This window comes from Pelobates fuscus, chromosome 1, assembly GCF_036172605.1.
Source record: "Pelobates fuscus isolate aPelFus1 chromosome 1, aPelFus1.pri, whole genome shotgun sequence".
NCBI classification, from domain to species: domain Eukaryota; kingdom Metazoa; phylum Chordata; class Amphibia; order Anura; family Pelobatidae; genus Pelobates; species Pelobates fuscus.
In genome coordinates this window covers 307,300,485-307,322,370 of record NC_086317.1, presented here as the reverse complement: position 1 = coordinate 307,322,370, position 21,886 = coordinate 307,300,485, and the positions used below count along the sequence as shown (strand labels likewise).

General features: G+C 38.5%; 1 protein-coding gene across 2 annotated transcripts in view; it reads right to left on the bottom strand.

Annotated features, from left to right (window-relative positions):
* Nucleotides 1–21,886, bottom strand: part of TBC1D8 (TBC1 domain family member 8) — an 82,223-nt gene that overhangs the window by 9,956 nt on the left and 50,381 nt on the right. For both annotated transcript variants that reach the window (XM_063458391.1, XM_063458400.1), the window contains exons 8-16: nucleotides 21,261–21,443; nucleotides 20,161–20,304; nucleotides 13,603–13,753; nucleotides 11,979–12,193; nucleotides 9,496–9,613; nucleotides 3,557–3,842; nucleotides 2,751–2,880; nucleotides 2,071–2,172; nucleotides 548–616 (exon numbers count right to left, since the gene is read on the bottom strand). In XM_063458391.1, the coding sequence (XP_063314461.1) occupies nucleotides 548–616; nucleotides 2,071–2,172; nucleotides 2,751–2,880; nucleotides 3,557–3,842; nucleotides 9,496–9,613; nucleotides 11,979–12,193; nucleotides 13,603–13,753; nucleotides 20,161–20,304; nucleotides 21,261–21,443 (1,398 nt within the window). The remainder of the gene's footprint in view (nucleotides 1–547; nucleotides 617–2,070; nucleotides 2,173–2,750; nucleotides 2,881–3,556; nucleotides 3,843–9,495; nucleotides 9,614–11,978; nucleotides 12,194–13,602; nucleotides 13,754–20,160; nucleotides 20,305–21,260; nucleotides 21,444–21,886) is intronic.

Here is a 21,886-nt window from a genome sequence, read left to right as displayed (position 1 = left end):
CTGGTGATCTCGTCCATTGGACCAGGCTCAGGGGAATATAGCTTTGAAGACCCTCTCTCCTGCAGAGTAGTGATTATAGCTTTACTATAGCTCCCCCCTCCCCCACATTAGACTGAATGTAATCTGAATGTAAGGGGTAGAAAAGCTATAGTAAAGCTATAATCACTGCTCCACCGGAAAGAATGTCTACTGAGCTGGATTCACCTTGAGCTGGTCCAATGGTATATGTCTTTAAATCTTCAGCAACTGGGTTTGCAGCGTTCCAGGAAGCTGGTCTGGCAAAGGTACTCAGTCAGATCACAGGAGCTCTGTCACAATCTGCAATCAGAAAATTAGATGATCATACTAGCCATATCAAGTATCAGTCCTTAACTATAAATAAATAAATGCATCTACTTTGTGTCTGCTCTAGCGGGTTATACACTGTAAAAATATATATTTATTTATTTTCACAGTTTTATATATTTTACTCATATTAAATAATGTTCACAACTAATGCAAATGTATTTACGCTTTTCTTTTTGTTACGCAGAAGACCACATCTTACCTTGAATAAGTCAAACAGCTCGTCTAAATCTTCATGGGGGAATGAGACATCAGGTGCAACAACTCTAAGCTAATAAAGCGAGGGATTACAAAAAACAGAAAAATTACCCAAAACTACAGTTAAAGTAAAAGCCTGTACCCAACATTGGGCAGTGGTGGTGCTTATATAGACATAGTCTGGACTAAAAAAAAAAAAAAAAAAATAGCCTAATGATTAGAAAAAAAATATACAAGCATTCAGACATATTAGGGAGCTATTCTAGATATAGAAAGTGCTAGGTATGTTCTTTAAATAAAGCGATAGACAAAAAAAACCACAGCTCAATAAAGAGGAATCTACAACGACTGCTCAATGCTTTGCTGTTTTAACTGAATATTAATGGGGTAAAGGAAGAATGGAGCTGTAAGGTAAATCGCTGTCTGTATGCATGGTTATTTTTAGCACTCTTATCAATGTATTTATTACCTACAAATCACCTACATATTAGACAGCGCTGTGGTACAGAATAAAATGTGCTGGGAGCAGCTATCATTTGATGAACATGATCAAGGTTTTTCTGATATTTTGTATTCATGACCAGAGCATTTTTATAAATTTTGCCAAGTATGTGTTTATGCCATTGTAATTTAACAATTTCTGTCACCCATACAGATTATATATTTAAAAAAAGAAAACAAACAAACAAAAAAAACTCCTAGGGCTTTCTTGTGACACCCTAAATATATACAAAGCCCAGCATTATGGATGAATAAAATAAGAAAAATAAGGATACATTAAGAAACAAAGATTTATACACGCTAGGTTATCAAATAAAGTTTGGTAGTTATAGGATATATATTGCAAGTAGTGAATTACTGCTTAGAAAAATGTGGTATGCTGAGACAAAAACTTTAATAGTGACAGAATCCAAAACAAAAGATAGATATTTTCATAAAGTAGACCATCCAGCCCATTTAGACCACACTACACCCATCAAGTAACACCTCCTTGGCAGACAATCATACAGCTCTTACTCCTTCCATTAACCCCTTAAGGACACATGACGTCTGTGACATGTCATGATTCCCTTTTATTCCAGAAGTTTGGTCCTTAAGACCGCTGAGCGGAAGATGCAAACGTGCTCTACTAGAGCGCACCTGCCACTGCTTTCCTCCAGTCATAGTGAGTCAGGGCTCATTGTACCAGCTGAGAATCAAAGGTTTCTCAGGAAGAAACCTCATAGTGGGCTATTTCCTCAGCATAGACAAACTGTGCTGGAAAAAAAAAAAAAAAACATCTACAGGCATAAAGAAGCACTTTTTAAATATAGCTCCATTGCCAACATGCATAACTAAATGCATGCGTGTTTTAATTATATCTACTAATTTCTTTGATGTTTTATCTTTATTGTAGAGTATTCAGTTAACTAATTCCTATGATATGTGACCAGCACCTTGTATAGAATGTATGTTATTAGTTATTGATTCTGTTTATCTTATAGGATGGTGACATCATATGCAGTACAGACAGGGACAAGTACTCACAACATTTTGCTTTGTAGTTTCTTCGTGGTTTTGGAGAACACGCATCCTGTGCTTACATCGTAAGTGCTCAATCTGTTCTACAGAATTATTATTGCCAAATTTCTGAAAAGGAGCACAGTACGTCAGCCAGAAATAAAGGAGTGTGCTTTATTCATTATTTATCTCGGTGTTCAAACGGCAATGACACTACAAGACCAAAAATAATATTAAACAGAGGGATATTTTTAGATCTCATTTAGATTTACTCTGAAATACAGATGAGTGCTTCTTCTGTTTGTTGATATGAAGAATGAACAGTGGGGAAAACTGAGATAACAACTAAAGAAATACATTCCAACTTGGTAATCTATTCAGTCGATGTATTTCTCATAGCAAATTCAATGAAAACCAATGATGTGGATAGGTGAAATCCTATCAATTATGTGGATGCAGACATTCTATAAGTTATGGATTGCTCTAACTACAATTTTATAACAATGCTTTTTAAGTAATGCAGATTCTGCCAAGTCTTTAAACAATTGAAAGCACAAAAAGTGGGCAGACTTTGAAATGGACTTCACCCACCTTAGATATAGTATGGTATGATATCAAATTAATCTATATTGAGAGAACTTGTGTATTGCTCGGTTTGGGAGACATTGCTCATTCCATTTGCTGAACTATTTATCCAAGAGAAATACCTCATATGAGTCGCGAATTAGGTCTGAGATATCTGTGAATGGATAGACTTCCTGGTCATTGGTGAGTAGGCTGGGCACGTTTCCAATGGGCGGAAGAGGACTGTCTTCATTTTTAACATGTTCTAAGAACCTGCGCAATAGGACATTTCTAATCGTTATGACATTACAAAGCTAAAACAAATATATACAATACAAACAATATTTTTTTATAAGTGAATTAACAATTTAATGTATCTGATAACCGTGTCTTCAAAAACAAAAAAATATATTATTAGTTAAACATGTCACAATCAAATGAATTTGCACCTTAGTGTTCTGGAGTGTCTTATTTAAAAGAACAATATATTGTCAGGGATAAAATTGTGTATTTTGTGTATTAGAATATAATTCTTAAACATGTCAACAAGGTAGAAGTTCATTTTATTCACCTTTCTCCAGCACCGCTCTGGTCTTCTCGCGGCTGACTATGAACATTAAGCATCTCCATGCAGAGCAGTGCTGCACCCAGGAAGCACCTCTAGTGGCCATTGGAGTGAATGTCACTACAGGTGTTCCTAGGCAGTAATATAAACAGTGCCTTTTCTCTTAAAAGGCAGCGCTTACATTAAAAAGCCTGCCTGGATATACTATACACACCAGACCAACTACACTAAGCTGTAGTTATTTTGGTGTCCCTTTAAATGAAGTTACTTTAAATGTAAAATAAGTAATATTTGTTTTGACAGATTCCATTTTTAGACTTAATTCGGACACACAAATTTGAACACACATAAAGCAAAACTAAATTGAAAATAAACTACAGATACCTGCTTAGTATCATAAGTGCCTGCCCATCATCTTTGCTGTTACATAGCTCCACCGCTGTGGCATCAAGTACTGCCAGCCCAATCTGGAAAATTGCCTTGATGCCATCATAGAAGAAACAGTCCACCACATTAACAGCACTTTGAAGGGGCATGATACTGATAAACAGTGTGAGGAACCACGACAGGGAAATGGAAGCCAGTGTGCATAAATCAGTGATGTGTTCAGCCAGCTCAGGGATACGCTCTTGTATAAGTTCTTCAAAGACGGATTGGTCAACCTGAGCTCCTGCAGAGGATAATATTAGAATGACACATGTGCATTGCTACAACCTGTGCTTGCTTAAAATAACATAGGAAAGTGTGCTCCACGGACAGTATCTCTATTCTGTATTTCTCAATGAGTGCTATTCAACGCTGCTGTATTCTTTTTGATACTTCAGCAGACTGTCATTTAAACCATATAAATCTCATTTAATGTGCACAAAATTGAACACTTTTTGTTCAGTTACCTGGCTGGTTGGTATTGAATTTTAGAGCAGGGACAGCAACCTATGACATGCTTGCTATGCATGGCATTTGAGGTGCCTTAGCACAGCACGCATGGCTGCCAGACCCAAACAGGCTGGTGATATCTTAGGATCTCCGCTGGAGCTGACCTATTAAGGGTCTCAGTGGGATATCTGTTAGTGCCAACTAAACATTTGGCACTAGTGGTAATTGCAGCAGGTGGTGGGCGAGTCCTCCAGTTACTCAATGCAGTGCTTGGAGGAAATGATCATTGATCACTTCTTCCCAGCTTTTGTGAAGGGAATTGGTCATTGGAGGAATGCAGTATAGCCCCTGCCCCTGTCCCAGGCCAGTGAACCTTGGACCCCAGGGAAGCCACCCATACCGCCATACTCACAGCTCGCAAAACAACACTGCTGTGTACAATCCCCTCACAAGCAGCCTCCCACACAACATGACATATCACCCACGTAAATCCCACAAGTAGCCCACATTCACAAACATAATATAATATACAGCCCACATACATATGTAGCACACACAATACTATTAACTGCTGGGGGTAAGGACTGGTTTGGGAACCACTGCTCTAGAGCCATGAATATAATTTAGGTCTCACCTCAAGTTCTGTAGCAATATTTTCACTCTTTCCAAAGCCTAGAGTGTTTAGAATTGTCATACCTCACCCCCCTCAAAAACAAACCAAAACCAAAAAAAAACACTTACAGCTTATTTAGTACTGCAACTCCAATCTTTCTTTTGTGTTTATCTTTTATTACTTTGTTGTATTTCATAAACAAATGCATGCTTTTCTCAAAGCTTTATTGGAATGTCAACAAATACAAAAGGAAACAAAATATAAGCATACAGGTGAAAACTGAAAATCACCTGTCAAACAGGTGAAATGTGTCACTTAAAGGGACTCTCCAGTGCCAGGAAAACAAACCCGTTTCCCTGGCACTAGAGAATCCTGGAGTGCCCCCCATCCCATGTCTACTTACCTGAATCCAGCGCCCATGTCCCTCGGCGCTTGGTCAGGCTCCGCCCACGCTTCACCTCCGCCAATGTCAGCCAGCGGGGGAGACCTAATGCGCATGCGCGGCAATGGCCGTGCTTGCATTAGGACTTCCCTTATAAGAAAGCATTATTCAATGCTTTCCTATATGGAAAATCTGACACTGGAGGCCCGTGAGGATGTCCAGCTTCAGATAACTGAATGAGAGAATAAATAGTTGCGGCGCACTCAGACTACAAAAAAATACAAGAAACAAAGAAGGCTACTAAAATGCCTAACTAAGTATAAATATAAATATGTTCAGCTTCAGATAACCGACCAAAGGTCAGTTTGGATTCCGGAAGCCCTCTAGTGGCTGTCTGTTAGACAGCCACAGAAGGCAGACTTAGAGCTGCAATGTAAACATTGCAGCACTAGGTGCAAAAGGGACACAGCACCCAGACTACTTCAATGAGCTGAAGTTGTCTGGGTGCCTGGAGTGTCCCTTTAATATACATAACTATTTGGTACACAAAATATGAACATCCACACATCACATATTATTATTCTAGATAATGTAGTATAAAATTGAAGATAACAGATTAAAAATCTGATATATATATATATATATATATATATGGAACTTTATTCAAGAGGACACATCGATCCAGGAAAGAACAGTCTAAAATGTACTTTAATTACGTATATAAAAGTTTACATAAAAAGTTTCTACGACCGCCAGGAGCACCAAGGTGATTTATGGAAGCCCAATATTCTGTAGCAGGTTCACAGAGTCCAGCGACAACAAATCAAAACACTCCTGTTAGCCCCTCAGGTTTCTGTGGTCACATGCTAGATACCTGTTCAAGACAAGGGTCATCCAGCTGACCAGATCCACAGCCTCAGGTAGGCATATGCACACAAAAGACAGGATACAAGAAAACAAAGGGCATAGGAACTAGGACAATAGAGCAAGGTGACGGTTTAAGTGCACCTAATGCAAGTGAGAAGTTAAGTTTGCCACCTCCTAACAGTTCTTATACTACCCCTAAACTAAACACACATAACAGAACAAACACCTGAACTAAAGCAGAACATGAAGCAGCTTACCTGAAGCAGATATTGATCAGACTGGGCAAACAGAGGAACATGGTGGAACTGGTGGTTAAATACACAAAAGGGACAGGTATCCAATTAAATACAGTGAAAACCAGACTCAGACTGAAACACATGGAAACTGGCACCAGGCAAGTCCATGAATAGGGCTGCCAGTGATGGAACTTAAAGGGACACTCCAAGCACCCAGACCACTTCTGTCCATTGGAGTGGTCTGGGTGCCAACTCCCATCACCCTTAAACTGCAATAATTACCTTGCAGGGTTAACTCCTCCTCTAGTGGCTGTCTATCAGACAGCCACTAGAGGGACTTCCGTGTTCTTAAAACCCGAAAAGTGTTTTAAACTACACTGGACGTCCTTGCGCTATGCATGAGGACCTCCAGCGTCGCCAGAATCCCCATAGGAAAGCATTGAATAATGCTTTCCTATGGGGAGGTCTAATGCGCACGCGCTGCCATTGGTTTTTTTTTTGTAAATATATTTTTATTGTCATTTTTATATTCATTGTGAGACTCTCAGGTCTCCATAGCTGTAACATATTCAACATTCAAGTCGAGACTCGCAGGTCTCTTTAAGATTGGCAGAAACGAAGCACACCATGTGCTATAAAGTATAGGTTGGAATTGGAGCACGCAGGCCCCCAACAGTGGTGGACACGCAGGTCCTAAGACATGTGAACCTTGGTGAGGCTATTAAGAAAACATTCGTGTGTCCCTCTGGGTTTAACTACGTATGAGGTTGCCACTGGCAATTGTCCTGGTGCTTAGATTCAATATGCATGTAGCTGCGGTTCATTGGATGAGGGGTTGGGTAACCAAGCGTGTCTAACATCTCTAAGTCACCGTAGGTGAGCATTATGCGTCTATGTGACTGCCTAAGCCTCTGTACAGTAATCATACGTGTCTCCGTGCTGTCGGGGCATTTGCCTGCGACCTTAATGGGGGATGTGGGAGATGCTAGAGGGGGGGGGGAAATGGGGGGGTAGGGGGGATCCTGAGGGGGGAGGGGGTATGAGCACTATGGTAGGTTGGGTAGGTGGGGTGGTGGGGTCAGTCCGTCCCGTCGTGTGAGTCTCCTGCTTCCAGGTGAGTGGTGAAGTCTGTCTGCATGGTGGATATAATCCAGTGTGTCCAGGTCTCCATGTATTTCACAGTGGTATTAGTAGCCCCTGAGTGGAGTTCTTCTATAGCCCTGAGGTCCTCCATTTGGTTGAACCAGGCTCTTAGGGGAGGGGGTCTGTCCTGTCTCCAATATTGAGGGATGATCTGCTTTGCTACATTGAGGATCCTAATGGTCAGGGATTTCTTATATCTAGATCTGGGTATTGTCGTGTGGTGTAACAGCATCGCCGCTGGATCCAGCGGTGGTGGTGCATCTGACAGCCTCGACAAGATATCGTGAATAGATTTCCAGAATGGTGTAATCTTACGACAGTCCCACCATAGATGTAGTGTGGTGCCTGTAGCCTCTCCACATCTCCAACACAGGTCGGAGTGTGAGGGGTCTATGGCATGTAGTCTGTGTGGGGTGCGGTACCAGTGGCTCAATAGTTTAAATGCCGTCTCTTGCGTCTTTGAAAAGGTGGAGCAGTGGTGTGTTAGATAGCAAATTTTGTCCCATTCCGTCTCTGTAAATGTCCTCCCCAGGATCGTTTCCCATGTTCCCTTAAAGGCTGGAGTCTCTGTGGGGGTCTCTCTCTGTAGCAGTGAGTACAGGATAGATATGCTGTGGGGAAGGGGGTCTGGTTGGATACAGTGATCCTCGAAGGTGGTCGGTTCCCTAGCGTGGTTCTGTCCTCCGGGCAGGCTGCCATTGGTTTTAACCCCTTCAGGGACATGGAATGGGGGGTGGGAGGGAGGGGGCACTGCAGGGTCCTGCAGTGCCAGGAAAACAGATTTGTTTTCCTGGTACTGGAGAGTCCCTTTAACAATGACTGAGCTGCAAAATATCAGACGAAGCCTGACAAAGAAAAACAGCACATCAACACTAGAGGGCAGCACTAATTGAAAAATAAACCTACTGAAAAACAAGCTGGTAGTGACTAGCAAACACCATGTTTATTATCTGCCTGCTAGAGAGATTCTGCATTATAAATGTGTGGCTACACTATTAGTGCACTGTCATTTGTAATTTTTAAAATAATTTATTTGTGCTGTGGCCATGGTCTCCTTCAATTGGTGCTGAGTGCAGAAACCATAAACCCAATTAAACTCAGCCAGCCTACTGATGAGAAATAGGGAAAATATGTAGATGGTTTGCGTTTCTGGAGCTAAATTTATTGGAACTTGGATTTATTAATAGTCTAGTTGCAATGTCTAAAATAAGTCACCCATGCATTTGGTATTATATGTAGAAATGTATTTTTATTTGGAACATATGACTGCTTGTTAATCTTCTGTCTTACACAACTGAATACTTTTAAACTGCACAACATGCGTCTTTTTTTGTGGAGTGGGGGTGATTTTCTATATTCTATTTTTCAATTTATTTTTTGTGTGCACATCCTTCCAAAGGTACACTCTAAGCACCATAACCAATTATACGGTTTAAATAAACACTACAGCATTAGGAATACAAACCTACATTCCTAACGCTATACTAGTGTTCTCTTCACCATTTAGATTCAGGGCCTTCCATTACACTCTCAAAAAAAAAAAAAAACGAAAAAAAAAACAACTAATTAAACCAAACAATAATTAAATTGAAAAACAAAGGTATTACCCTTTTTCCACCATGGAGCTCACTTCATACACCACTCGTTCTGCCTCCAGTGACATCTTCCTTGGAGGCAGTTTCATCTTTGTCTTCTTGTTCAACCCAATGCTTCTCATACAGAAGCAATGGAAATTACAAGCATCTGCCCGACGAGCACCATTCTTCTCCGATCAAATGCTTCCCATAGGAAAGCATTGTATCCATTGCTTCCCTATGATCGGAATTTGAGGACGTTCAACGCTGAATGTCACATGACTGGATCAAACTTGTAGCATAATAATCGTTGTAGCATAATCAACCTCTAGTGGCTGTCAGGAAGAAAGCCACTAGAGGTGTGTTTAATCCTGCAATGTAAACATTGTCGCATCTACAAAATGGCAATGTTTTACATTGGATGACTAAAACAACAAGTCACTGCACCCATGCAACTTTGTTAAGAAGTGGTCTAGGTGCCTAAAGTGATCCTTTTAGGTGCCAAGATCATTTTTAAGTCATTGCATTTGAGCACATAAAACATAGTTTCCTGTTTAATGTTCCTTATTTTTCTCAAACAAAATATCAAAAAAAGATATGGGGTGGAGTAAATGAAAATGTTTATGACTTACCAAGAACCCGGTGATTGAAATAATCTGGCAGCATCCTCTCACAGACAGCCACTAACAGCCAAAATGCTTCCTCTTCTTTGGCATACAGGAGGAGGACGGAAGTCAGAATGTTCATGGACTGAAACAGGTTTATATAGATAAACAATAAATATATGTCATTAAATAAAGTAGTGTATTTTGTAAACCTGTCCTCTGTGGCACCATACAGAGTACTGTTAACCCCTTGCAGTCCATGTTCTCATTAAATAACTGGAACCAGGGAATCAAGGCACAAAGTGTTATGCAATTTCCATTTAGTTCATACTCCTATTAATTTATTAGGACTCCAAGAGATCAATATAGTTTTTGTGTGGATGCACAGCTTTATGCAAGACAGATATTAGTCACCCGAATTGATGGGAAAATGCAGTGTATAAAAATATATGTACATGCATAAACACTGGAAGTAAATTAAGGACAACTGTCACATCAAAAATGTTTCAATATAATAATTATTTCATTTAGAAGCAGGGAAGGTCACGGAGACTGTCAGCTTTGAAACAGCGTGCTTTCTTGAATAACTTTTCTTGTCAATCTTTCCATGTATTGCCAGGCTCATTACACATTGTATTTGATGAGATAGAGAAATCATTACTTATGTCCCATTAATGAGAAGGAAATCATTAGTAATCCCTTATGAGGGCATGTTAAAGAGAATAATTAGACAGGTTGTAACTAAATTCTCTCTCTATAAATTAGTCTGTCATCATGTACCTCTTGAGAGCCACATGTCTTCGTGAGTCCCTGTCCTGCAATTACCATACAGCAGTTTAAAAAAAAAAAAAAACATAAAAGACACAAACAAATAATTCCACTTTTAAAATTATATTTCACACTAAATTATTGGAAATTGCAAACATACAAAATTGTAACAAATATATTAGGGGGGGGGGGGGAAATAATATTAATATTGAACAGTTTCAAAAAGACTTTTGATAGAAATGTTAATTTTTAAAACTAAACTGGGAGAATATTTTTAAAACATGCACTAATAGACAATCAGGGTTATTTAATAAAGTGACGATTCAAAGTAAATTCAAATTTTTAGGCCAAAGTAGCCAGTCCTAAAGTATAACGGATATAGAGAATGTTTCTAGTTCAGCTACTTTGGCCTAAAACTTTAAATTCACTTAGAATTTTCACTTTAGTGAATAAACCGAAGTATGTCTAGTATTTTATAGAACAACTATAGAGAGAAAATTAAACACAGTTGTATGCCAAGTTTACATTTACAACATATCAGCTATGATTTATTACACCACGTTTCTCACGTTAACAGAATTACAGTAGTGGTGCTATTAAAGAAAAATATAACCTATCACCATGCTTGTTAAAACCACAATGACCTTCACCCAGTTGAGGAGAATAATGCATAAATCATAACTGAAAACAGTTGCTGTAGGTTAACAAACATTTGAGTATAATGAAAGAGCTAGGGAGAATGGGGATTTCCAAATAAGAGAACCACATATTTCTACCATACTCTAATTATAGGAAAATGTTATTACTGTTAGACCGTGGCATCCCTAGCCTGCAGTAGATTTGAAGCATTATTATTTCAGAAAGGGAGACAATCTGATTCCTCCTCCTTGACAACGGATAGATCACCAAGCAAGGAAACCAGAAAGAGAGATCTATGCCATCTGTACAACTAAATACAGCCGTCACACAATGAGCTTAAAGGAACAATATAGGTCAAGAATACAAACATGCATTCCTGACCATACAGTGCTAAAGTCACCATTTAGGTTGCTTGCCCCCTTGCCTCTTTAGAAAGGGATAAAATGTACCTTTTTTCTAGCGCCTCGAAGGTCCCTCGGTGATGAACCGCCCTTGATCTGCCTCCTTGACAGACATAATCAGGATTAATGATTTCAGCCAATCCAAGGCTTTCCCATAAGGAAAGCATTGGATTTGCTGAGAACATTAAGGAGGCAGGGTGAGGGCAAGGTCAAACAATGGCCAGGCCAATCAGTATCTCATCAAAGAGATAGAAAGTTCTGCATCTTCACGCAGAGGGTAGAGACGCTGAACGGCAATGCTTCACAATGCTCCATCTGAGGAGTGGCCACTGGAGCCTTTCCTGAGTCCAAGTCAGCCAATTTTAATATAGGATATCTAATATGACACCTATAAGCTTGAACCTTGGAATCAAAGTAAATTCTTTCACAGGTGTCCCTAGGCATTATTGTAAACACGGCCATGTATCTGTGTTTGTAAGAAAATGTCAGCAGGGGCTGTCTATACTCGTCAAGACAAATACAATGAGCTGTAATTGTGCTAGTGACTATAATGTCCCTTTAAGCACTTGGGGCCTGGACGTAGTAACTTTTTATACTTAATCCATGGCTAATAGGGTCCACCTTGCCAGCTATTCATAGGGTTTATTAGTGAACAGTTGTTTTATTAGGAAAGAGATATTTGTCTTCATTTACGGACTTTACCTGGCAGTATCCTATTTTGGGGTTTCTGTAAGCATAAGCAGTGAGAACTCTTCTTAGAGCTGCGATGCCAGTCTCATTTTGAAAGGCGGGATGCTCAGGGAGAGAGCGATGAAGATCGCGTTCAATCTCTTCTGTTGCCATGCAGCACTTGCCCATGGACTCTTCCAAAAGCTTTGTGTAGTAACCTGGGTGCATAGAGAGGTCGGTCACGGCATCTGTTGGAAAAAACGAGAAGAAGGTGTGAGCAGTCAACTAATTATAACATATAGTTAGTAGGTAAACACTACATGGAAAACCCCAGATTCTCTGCACATTTCTTTGTAGTCCTCATCTTGAACTTGTTTCCTGGAAAATAATGCTTCATAAAAGATGTGAAAGCAGTTACCGTACCCTCAACAGTGACAGACTATGGACATACCAAATGCAAGTACAGCATTAACAAATGGATTGTGTACTTCAAATGGATCTGTCACAACACACCTTTTAGCATGATTGTATGTATACATCTCAAATACTTAATGCTTATGTTTGATCTTCAAAGATCACTCACATAATACAATGTATTAATCGGGAGCAGCAGGCAGGGCTGTCAAGTTTGCTGCAAAACCATTTTACAGAGGAGTAAACAATAAATACAAAAAACATTTCCTTATACAAAGGGGAGATTATAGCGAAGCATCCGCACACACAGTAATTTCTCATTTAATATTTTAATGAGCACTATATACAATTTACAAAGCAATCTATTTCATGCAAATGGCCATTTTTAAATGTATCCCCAAAACCTCCCATTCATTATAATGAAAAGCATCATTTTCAAGCTACCAGGAACCAAAGGTACAATAATTAGGTTTAATGTAGTACAGATAAGAGTGTGTACCAGTAGTAATGTTTGTAGATATTAGGTAGTGTTTTTTAAATGTCTAAATAATTTTAATATCTAAAGAATACTAAATAATTTAGTATTAATATTTAGAATTAATACAAAACTAAATAGATGCCAGTTCTAAAGAAATCTCTTGGTAAAACGATGACTGTCTTTGTGACCAATCCATCTCGTAACTGTTTCATGAAGTATGGCCTTGGAAGGATCTATTGATGTAACATACTTTTAGCTGTGGCTATGAAAACAATGTGTATAAATCTGACACTTTTTTAGAAGTAAATAAGAACTTAAATGTTAATGGCACAAACAAGCTTAAACCTGACTGAGAACTGAGCAGGGCTCAACCAAACCGAAAGCTATTTTCAAAAATTCTATTTTTGGCTGGGTGTCAAATTCTCAGGATATCACTAACTAAGTCTAAATGGTAAACCATTCATTTCAATTCCCTTGCTCTCTGATGAGGCCACAAGAAGGCTGAACAAATTATCAGGGGTTACATTATCTCTCATATATGCGAGATCTGCTAGAAGCTCAATCCTGCTCTTCTGCTGATGTGGGTGGGACTGTGCATATGATGTAATTTACCTCTGTAATAAAACAGTTTGAAAACCCATTGAAGGTGAACCAGCCATGGACAAGATTTTGTGAATTCTCAGTGTCCTCATTTTTAAGTGTTTAGTAAATTTAACTGAGAAGGAAGTAACTCACAAATGAAGAGGGTGAAGTCTGCACTCTTACCTGAAAATATAAGCCACAGTTCACCACGCAGAGATTCAGGGATTCCCATTGCAACAAGTTTTCGGATTTTTTCAGTGCGAAACATGCAAACAGTTCTCCCATATTCTGTAAAATGGTCACTCCACAAGCGCTCTTTTATCTGCTCTCTTGACTAGAAATATCAAATGAAAAAGATACAAGTGAAAGGCTGAACGTGTTGAATTCATTTCAATTCAGGTTTAATTTATTTTTCTTTTAAAACAAAAATTGTAGAAGAAATGTTCTTGTGCTTCCTTGGGCTTTACGGCAACTGAAAACTATTAAAAACAACATATTGTTGGTTTTCCCCCTAATTTCCAACAGCAACCGACTCAACCAGTTTAGCCCTAACGTAAACAATTACCGGGTTTTCTCTAATCCTGGTGTCAATATTTAAAATATTTTTTTTAAGTCTCTTACATGACATTGGTCTATATACACAACGCATGGGATATTCAAGAATGTACTGGATTTACTGCCCTGGAGGCCCACACAGGATCCTACTCTCATTTATGATGTGGGCATCACACAGGAACCACATTCAATCTGTTAGATAAAGAAGCTCAGAAGTGCAAATGTGCCTCTTGTGTGGTCACGGGATGCTGGAAAGAAATAATAACACACACATTTTTAATAAGGTATGACATATTAAACAGAGCACATTTCTGTATTTGGTTTAACATCTGCCTGTATCATCCACTCAAGCAGATTTATAACAAGTAATGATTTGCTCAGTGAACGGTTAGCAGGAATGGCCTACAGATTCCAATTAATGTTTTCATTAGCTGAAATAAATTCATAAGAACAGTAAAGGCATGCAGAGTTTTTTTTGTCTCACTTGGGTGACCAACATAATTAAAACATCTCTGCCACATGGAAGTGTACCGCACTACTGATCTTCAGTATACTGAATAGGAAGTAATGACTCATTAATAAAGAGCTCTACAAAATAATAAGCTTCCTCTTAACTAAGCTTGAGGCAATGGTGTTCCATAATTCATCCATGCCATCCCCATCCACAGTCTATCCACTAGTTTGGCTTCATCACCATACCAGCTGGCACCATAGTACATGATCTGGTAGTCACTGGTTCTCTAAACACAGTGGGATAGTCTTGCCTCCATTGTTGTTAAATGAGCAGAAAAGCCGTGTGTTTCTTGACAAAGACCTCATGATTGAAACATTGCCAGATCTATTCATTTGATGATGGATTCAACCATACTTGAAATGCATTTGGAGTTGTGTCCTCGTTTTTCAATTGTTGCTATACTTGAGGACCCAGAATGGGGACCTGACAAGTGAGTTGGAAGTGTTGTGTGCTTAAATTAAAACAACAACTTAGATTAAAATATAGTGTCTCAAAGTGCTCACAAAAGACAATTAATCATTTAAAAAAATGTGATTTAAAGGGATACATTAAGCACCAAAACAATATTAGCTCATTCGATACAATTTTGTGTAAAGATCATGCCCCTGCAGTGTCACTGCTCAATTCTCTGCCATTTCGGATATTAATCACTTTAATTTCTGTTTATGCAGTCCTAGCCACACCTCCACTGACTGTAACTCACACAGTATACATGAAAAAAATGTTTTATTTTCAATCACTTCTAACAGGAGGTTGTTGCACACCTGAGGTTGTTGCATGCTCAAGCAGGCTAGTAACACAACAAGAGATCAGATATTTTAAATTAAATGCATTGTTCAAGAAGTGTCCAGGGAGGCTGTGTGAGTGTCAGCCAGGGGAGGTGTAGCTAGGGATGTATAAACAAGGTGATTTAAATCATTAATGGCAAATAAATGAGCAATGATAGAGCAGAAGCATAATATGTACATAAAATCCACTTAATTAAGCGAACGTTGTTTTAGTGTCCCTTAAAATATATTTATGTTTTTTAAAAGATGCAATTACTTTTTAACAATGTATTGCAACAAACTGGTTGTGTCAAACTTCACCAACATTTTACAACTTTAAATTTACTTGGGAAACCACTCTATTTCGAGATGCCTACAGAATCTTAAAATTACAAAGTGTCCAATCTGTCTACCACCTTAGACAATTTCCTACCGTATTTGCTCCTAACAATCCAACTTCCTCCTTCATGTAGCCCCCTTACCTCCTGTTTACATCAATCCAAAACCTTACTACACAGTAAGCTCACAAAAGCCGTGTGCATGTCGATTTGTCTGTAACTCTGTTATATTGTACAGCACAGACCTATTGTAAGAGAGTGTGGGTAAGTTCCAGAGATAGGTAGCCATTGCTGCCAACATACTGATTTAAACACCAAATGTCTGTGCTACTTTTGTATTAAAACTTTAATGTCACACTGTGGTTCGTTACTCTGTTCTGTGAATTACATGTCTGTCCACACCTTCATGTTACTAGCAAGTGATTTCAAGGTTAGTACTTAAAGGGACAGTACCAAATTAAGTAACTATGTCAGTCCAATATCTCCCAAATAGACAAAGTTATCCCTCTTTACTTAAATCTCTTTGAAAGAAAACACAAGGCAATAACACATTAATGAAATGGGTCAAAAACACTATTGGGCTTATTTAATACATAGTAAATTGTGGTTAGCCAACAACCAACTTGCAATAGTGAGGACAAAATAGGTAAGGGAAGAAAATATCTCCAAATCATAGTAATTGAAGATACTTTTTCACTTTCCTTGCTGCGGTCTCCTCTGCTACGATAGCAAGTCAATTACCAGCACAACAGACCTCGATTAGTAAACAAACTCTATACATTAAAAATAAATTACTATCACTCTATGAAGTGAATAAGTATAGTGATCAATAAACTGGTCTAAGACAATAAGATGTGTGGAGACTGTAGCCATAATGAGATTAGACAAATCCAAAACAGTGCTAATCCAGATTAACAGTTCACATAAACAGCAAAAGCCTCTTACTCGAGGGAAAAGATAAAACTACATTGAATTGCTCAAGTAATACAGCAAAAATACATAAAGAATAATGTTTAATATTGTGAGGCGAGCACTCAATGGCCAGATGATTAAAAGGGACACTATAGGCACCCAGGCCACTTCATCTCAATAAGGGAAACTGCAATGTTTATATTGCAATGTTAAGACTGCCTCTAGTAGCCACCTTCCAGACAGACAATAGAGACACTTCCTGCTGTTTTACAGAGTTTAACTCAGTGAAAAGTCACTGAACGACCTCCCATAGGAAAGTATTGATTCAATGCATTCTTATGGGGACACATGGCACTCATTGAGCATGCGCTTTAGTTCCTCCTCATGATGACATCAGAGATGTAGTGTGAGCCAGTGTCGAGGGACCGCAGTGTTGGCATATGGTAAGTGCAAAAAGTTTTTTTTACCCTTTCATTGCTGCAGGATGGGGTCAGACAGAAACTATCGTGTTCCTTTACAAAAAGTGCAGCAGCAACGACTTAATGGCGATTATCAGCCATCAGTATCAGTTTTATACTTCCTGTTTTGTTAATAGAATATTAATAAAAAAAATAATGTCTGGTTCTTAATTAATACAATAAAAATAACTAGATGCTACTTAGAGAGAGATGACTGCCCTTTGTCATAGTGACAGAGATAGGACAAAGCACTCTTTAGTTCTGGTCAATTACAGATGTGTCAATGACAGCAATTAACACAAGTGAAGTGAGTATTACAGAATGTGAGAAGCCATGAACCAGTGGTTTCCAGCTTTAGCCCTGCAGCTATTGCTGAACATTCCACATCTGTCAAATGGGTCTAAATCTAAAGAGAAAGGTCTTGCGTATATTAAAGATTTCGAAATTGACATCACAATCTAGCTTAGCCCAGGCACAGCCACGGCAAACATTGCACTGAAAAAAGAAAAACTGAAAACTCATCTCTATATTTTAGCTCTTTGTGGTGACTACCAACTGCAAAAGTCAGATTGCCAGGGAGACAAAACGAAGGTGCTAAATTCCAGTGTCTATTTCGAAATTGAATTGCATTTTTCAGATTCTCTAACACACACACATACTTGTTAAAAAAAAAAGGGGAAACATAATATTAAAAATACTTAGAACTGACGGTTCCCTTTCAAGAGTTTAATAAGCAGTTTCCAGGAGACATAGCACTAGAGAATAAAGCAAACACTGCACAATAATGAAAGTAATGAGTCAGCTGTCAGCGTATCAGCAAGGAGATCAAAAGTAATTATTGCATTTATTCTTTTATCTTGGCATTCTGCAATTTAGCTATAGATAAAATACTTGCAGTTTCACATAAATAAGTAAGCAGTTTCTTGTGCTTCTTGAACAAGAGATGAAAGGGCCACTTTAAAGTCAAGTACTAGTATTCCAAATATAGGCACATAGGTGACATGGGACTGATTTTTTGGTGATCAATCTTACAGGAAGATCAGACCCAGATATATATTGCAAACTGGAAAAAGAGAACTTGCTCTATGAATATGTTGGCACGATCGGCAAATGAAACTAATGAGGAGACTGATCTCCAGAAACAGAAAGTCGCAATAGGAGCGGATCCCTCAAATGTTGCCATCTAAAAAGAAAAAACAAGAGTGTCTTTGAAACTCAAAAGCTTTTATAAAGGTTTCCACAATGCATTTTAAGCATTTGAGAAAGATAATTTTTTTATGAAATGATTCTAAAAACGGTGTTGGAATTTCACTGAAACTCCAACACAGTTAAAAGATATAAGACAAAGTAGTAATTTGCCTTATGTAATTTTCCTATGCCTGACTAAGACATCATGCCCTCAGACATCATTAGTGACAGTTGAGGGGGAAAAGGCTCTGTCTATGGATGAAAACTACCTTTACCTGCACCCAGACCACCCCAGGGGAAGCAGAGTAGTCACCATTTGGGGTCTTTACAATATATGCAAAGAACCCAGAAGGTGGCATAACTGCTTTAATGTAATGTGATATTGTCAGAGCTGCTTTTTTATTTGTCAGATATGCAGGAATGAAACTTCCTTTATAATTCTGAGCACTTCCTGAGATTTTATAAGATTTAAGCTTGCTCAGAGACCTTGCCCAAAGGGAAGAGAGATTGCACATAATGTTTCCAAAATCTTAATACTACACTCTAGGCAACATAACCATATAGCGTGCCAGGGGACAGGAATGCACAGGCGATGCCCGCTGGTAATCTGTCAAACCCTTCACAATTGGTTCAACACTTATCTTCCCATGGTCTCAAATTATTTTATTTGAATCAGCATCAGAAATTATCAGAAGCATCAGAAATTATTCCATAGTGTTCGGAGAAATAAACAAAACTTCTCAAATGATTTATCTTATCTACAAAAATGCCTTTAGACTTTAATGACAACTCCTGTAGATAAATAATTTAAAAAGTTATTCTAACAGAATAATTTCTGGTGCTGATTCCAACTAATTAAATTGAGGTTTAGATCGGGCTCCAGCAGTCCTTCCATTCGAAGTTTGACCGACTTGTTGGCACTTTATAAATAATAGTAGAATTAATAATAATAATTAAGTGGAAGATCATATCTCTGCATTATCACACCACCTCATACCAGGTTTAAAAGGACACATTAGTCACCAAAACCACTACAGCTTAAGGTACTGGATCTGGTGTCTGTAACCTGCCCTTGCAGTCTTTACAATGAAAACGTTACCTTTTTAGAGAAAAGGCAGTGTTTACATTGCTGCACAGTGGGCAGTACCCATGTTCAGCGTTTCCGTGCAGAGCTGAACGCTCCTCATAGAGATGCCCTGATTCAATGCATCTCTATGAGAAGGTTCGGACTGGTGCGGTGTGGCGTTTTGCCACGCATGCACAATAGCGTCTTAAAGTTTTCCTTTGGGAAAGCATTGGAGTAGATGTGCATGTCAAGATTGATGATCTCAGCCACGAAGGCGGGCCAAAACTGGCACGGTGAGGGCAAAAAAGTAAATAAACTACCTTTTCACTGTGAACTGAGGGGGGTCGATGATCTAAACAGCCACTCCAGGTCTATAGTGTTAAGAAAACATGTTTGTATACCCAAAACTATAGTGTTCCTATAAACTTTATTCACTGGCTGAGAGCCATCAGCTGAAACACTCAGCTAATGTATACGGTCCATATTTGGTTTAAGTTTCTCCTAGTCAATTAACCTAATTTATGTAATTAAGAGCATACTGAAGTAGCCCATCATACCATGATGCCTTACGTTCTAGGTATTATTTTTTTCGAGGATTTCTTGCGTATGCATGTTTGTTCAATTGTGCCACACAGAGAAGTATGGGTCCCTTGTGTCTTCCCTTCTCTTACTCTTATTATCTCTACTCCTACTTTCATATTTTAATCAGTTATGAGATGTTAATGTACAGTGTTACTTTTTACCAATTGCAAATAATAAAAAATGACATTTTTAAATCCTGATATTGGTACACTACAACACTGTTGCACATGTCTGTTCTAAATTTATAACAAAAAAATCTTGAGAAATAGGGCGGCAAGAGTGCCACACAAAGCTATAAGGGACATATGATATACGATTCTCTGTCAGTTCTCACACAGACATAAATAAAATAGTAATCTACCATCCCAGTTTCAGGGCTCTCAGTTCCTGTATGATGGAAAGTGGCCATTAACGCTTCTGCATTTGTTGACAGAACTTCCTTGCCAGTTCCTTCTTCATTTGGATTAACCATTATCTTCATATTACCAAAACGCTCTTCACTGAACTTCTCGCAAGCCCCAAGAAGAAGAAAAAAAAAAAAAAGATAAAAAAAAAAAAAAAAAAAGGAGAAATGTAATTTTTAAAGATTGCACAATGTCCATATTGTATATTTCATGATCTTATTTTGCCAAATATAGCATAGGAATTTTACACAGTCTACATTTATGTTAAGGAATTTAAATCTACGCATATATTTTGTGAAGGCTATCAAATATTTTGTTTATGTGATTTTGTCACACATATCTTCCCCCCTGAAATATAAAACCTGTATGAAATGCTCACGTTTCACTGAAAATCCAACCCAGTCAAAAGATATCAAAACACAAAGAAGGGACTACTTTGTCCTATGTATTTTTTCAACACTTGAAAAAAGGCAGAGATACCTTTGGTCGAGCACTCTGCTATTTCTATTGGCGGCTAAAGGGAAAAAGGCTCTGTCTATGGAAGATTCTATGGTTTACTCCATAGACATCAGTGTTGTACTCTCGTGTATGTGCAAGAGTACAGCACTGTCGTCAGTTCCTGGCACTTGAAGCAGAAGAGGAGCTTGAGGAAGAAGATTGTGGCACCCATGAGGGAAAGGTTCAGTTAAGTAAAAACTAGCCGTCATACTGCAATTGGAGCAGTCACCATCTGGGGTCTTTGCAAAATATGTAAGGATCCATGGGGGTGACAGAGCTGCTTTAAGGAGCAGCTATTTGCTAACCCTACACAAGGATTTTCAGAAAACAATTCACAGAGAACAATATATATAATGGATGTGCTTCTGTGAACTGTGCATTCACAGAATGGACTTGATGCAATTATGTCCAAACAATACCATTTTAACATTACCGGTGATATTTGTATTATACAATATGAGAAGTTCTAGCAAAACTATTTTTCTAAATAACATTTAATGCATTTACAATAAAATAAGTATACATTTCCGGAGTACATAAATGTGTGAAAGCAAAATACCATTTCCTTTTGCCAGGTTAACAGGTTGCTGGTCTGTACTTGTTCCAGCCTGTGTAGCAAGCTGTTGACCAAGCTATCTCTGTCTTTCAGTTCAATGAACTGGAAAGCCATCTGATGCCGTATGCTGATAATTATAGGATTAGGAAGAACGCTGGTGTCCTCCATCTTCTCCACGCTTACCACCTAAAAATGGAAAGAATTGTTAAAGGGACATGCATCACATGACAATTATTATTATTATTTTTTTATTTTTTTTTAAAACAGATATACAAACCAAAATAAAACAAGAAAATCTTTTAAAAGTATGTAATAAACATTTATAAACTTGGTCAGATTGCATTTTTGGGAACATCTTAGCTAGGGAACTTTCTTTAGCTTCCCCCCTCCCTCTTACCCATAGACCTCAGTTTCAGACAACTAATAGCAGAAACAGGGCATCATTGTGCAGCAGGAGAGAGAAGCCTGACACCATATCTTGCTCTGCATGAATCACACTGATGAGACTCCCTCTCTCCTTCCCCTGTCAGGATGTTGCTAGGTGAAGACATCTTCCAACTGCACATTTGTAAGTTTGCCAGACAAGCTCAATGCACTTTTCCAGCATCCCTAGGGATAGGACACTGATG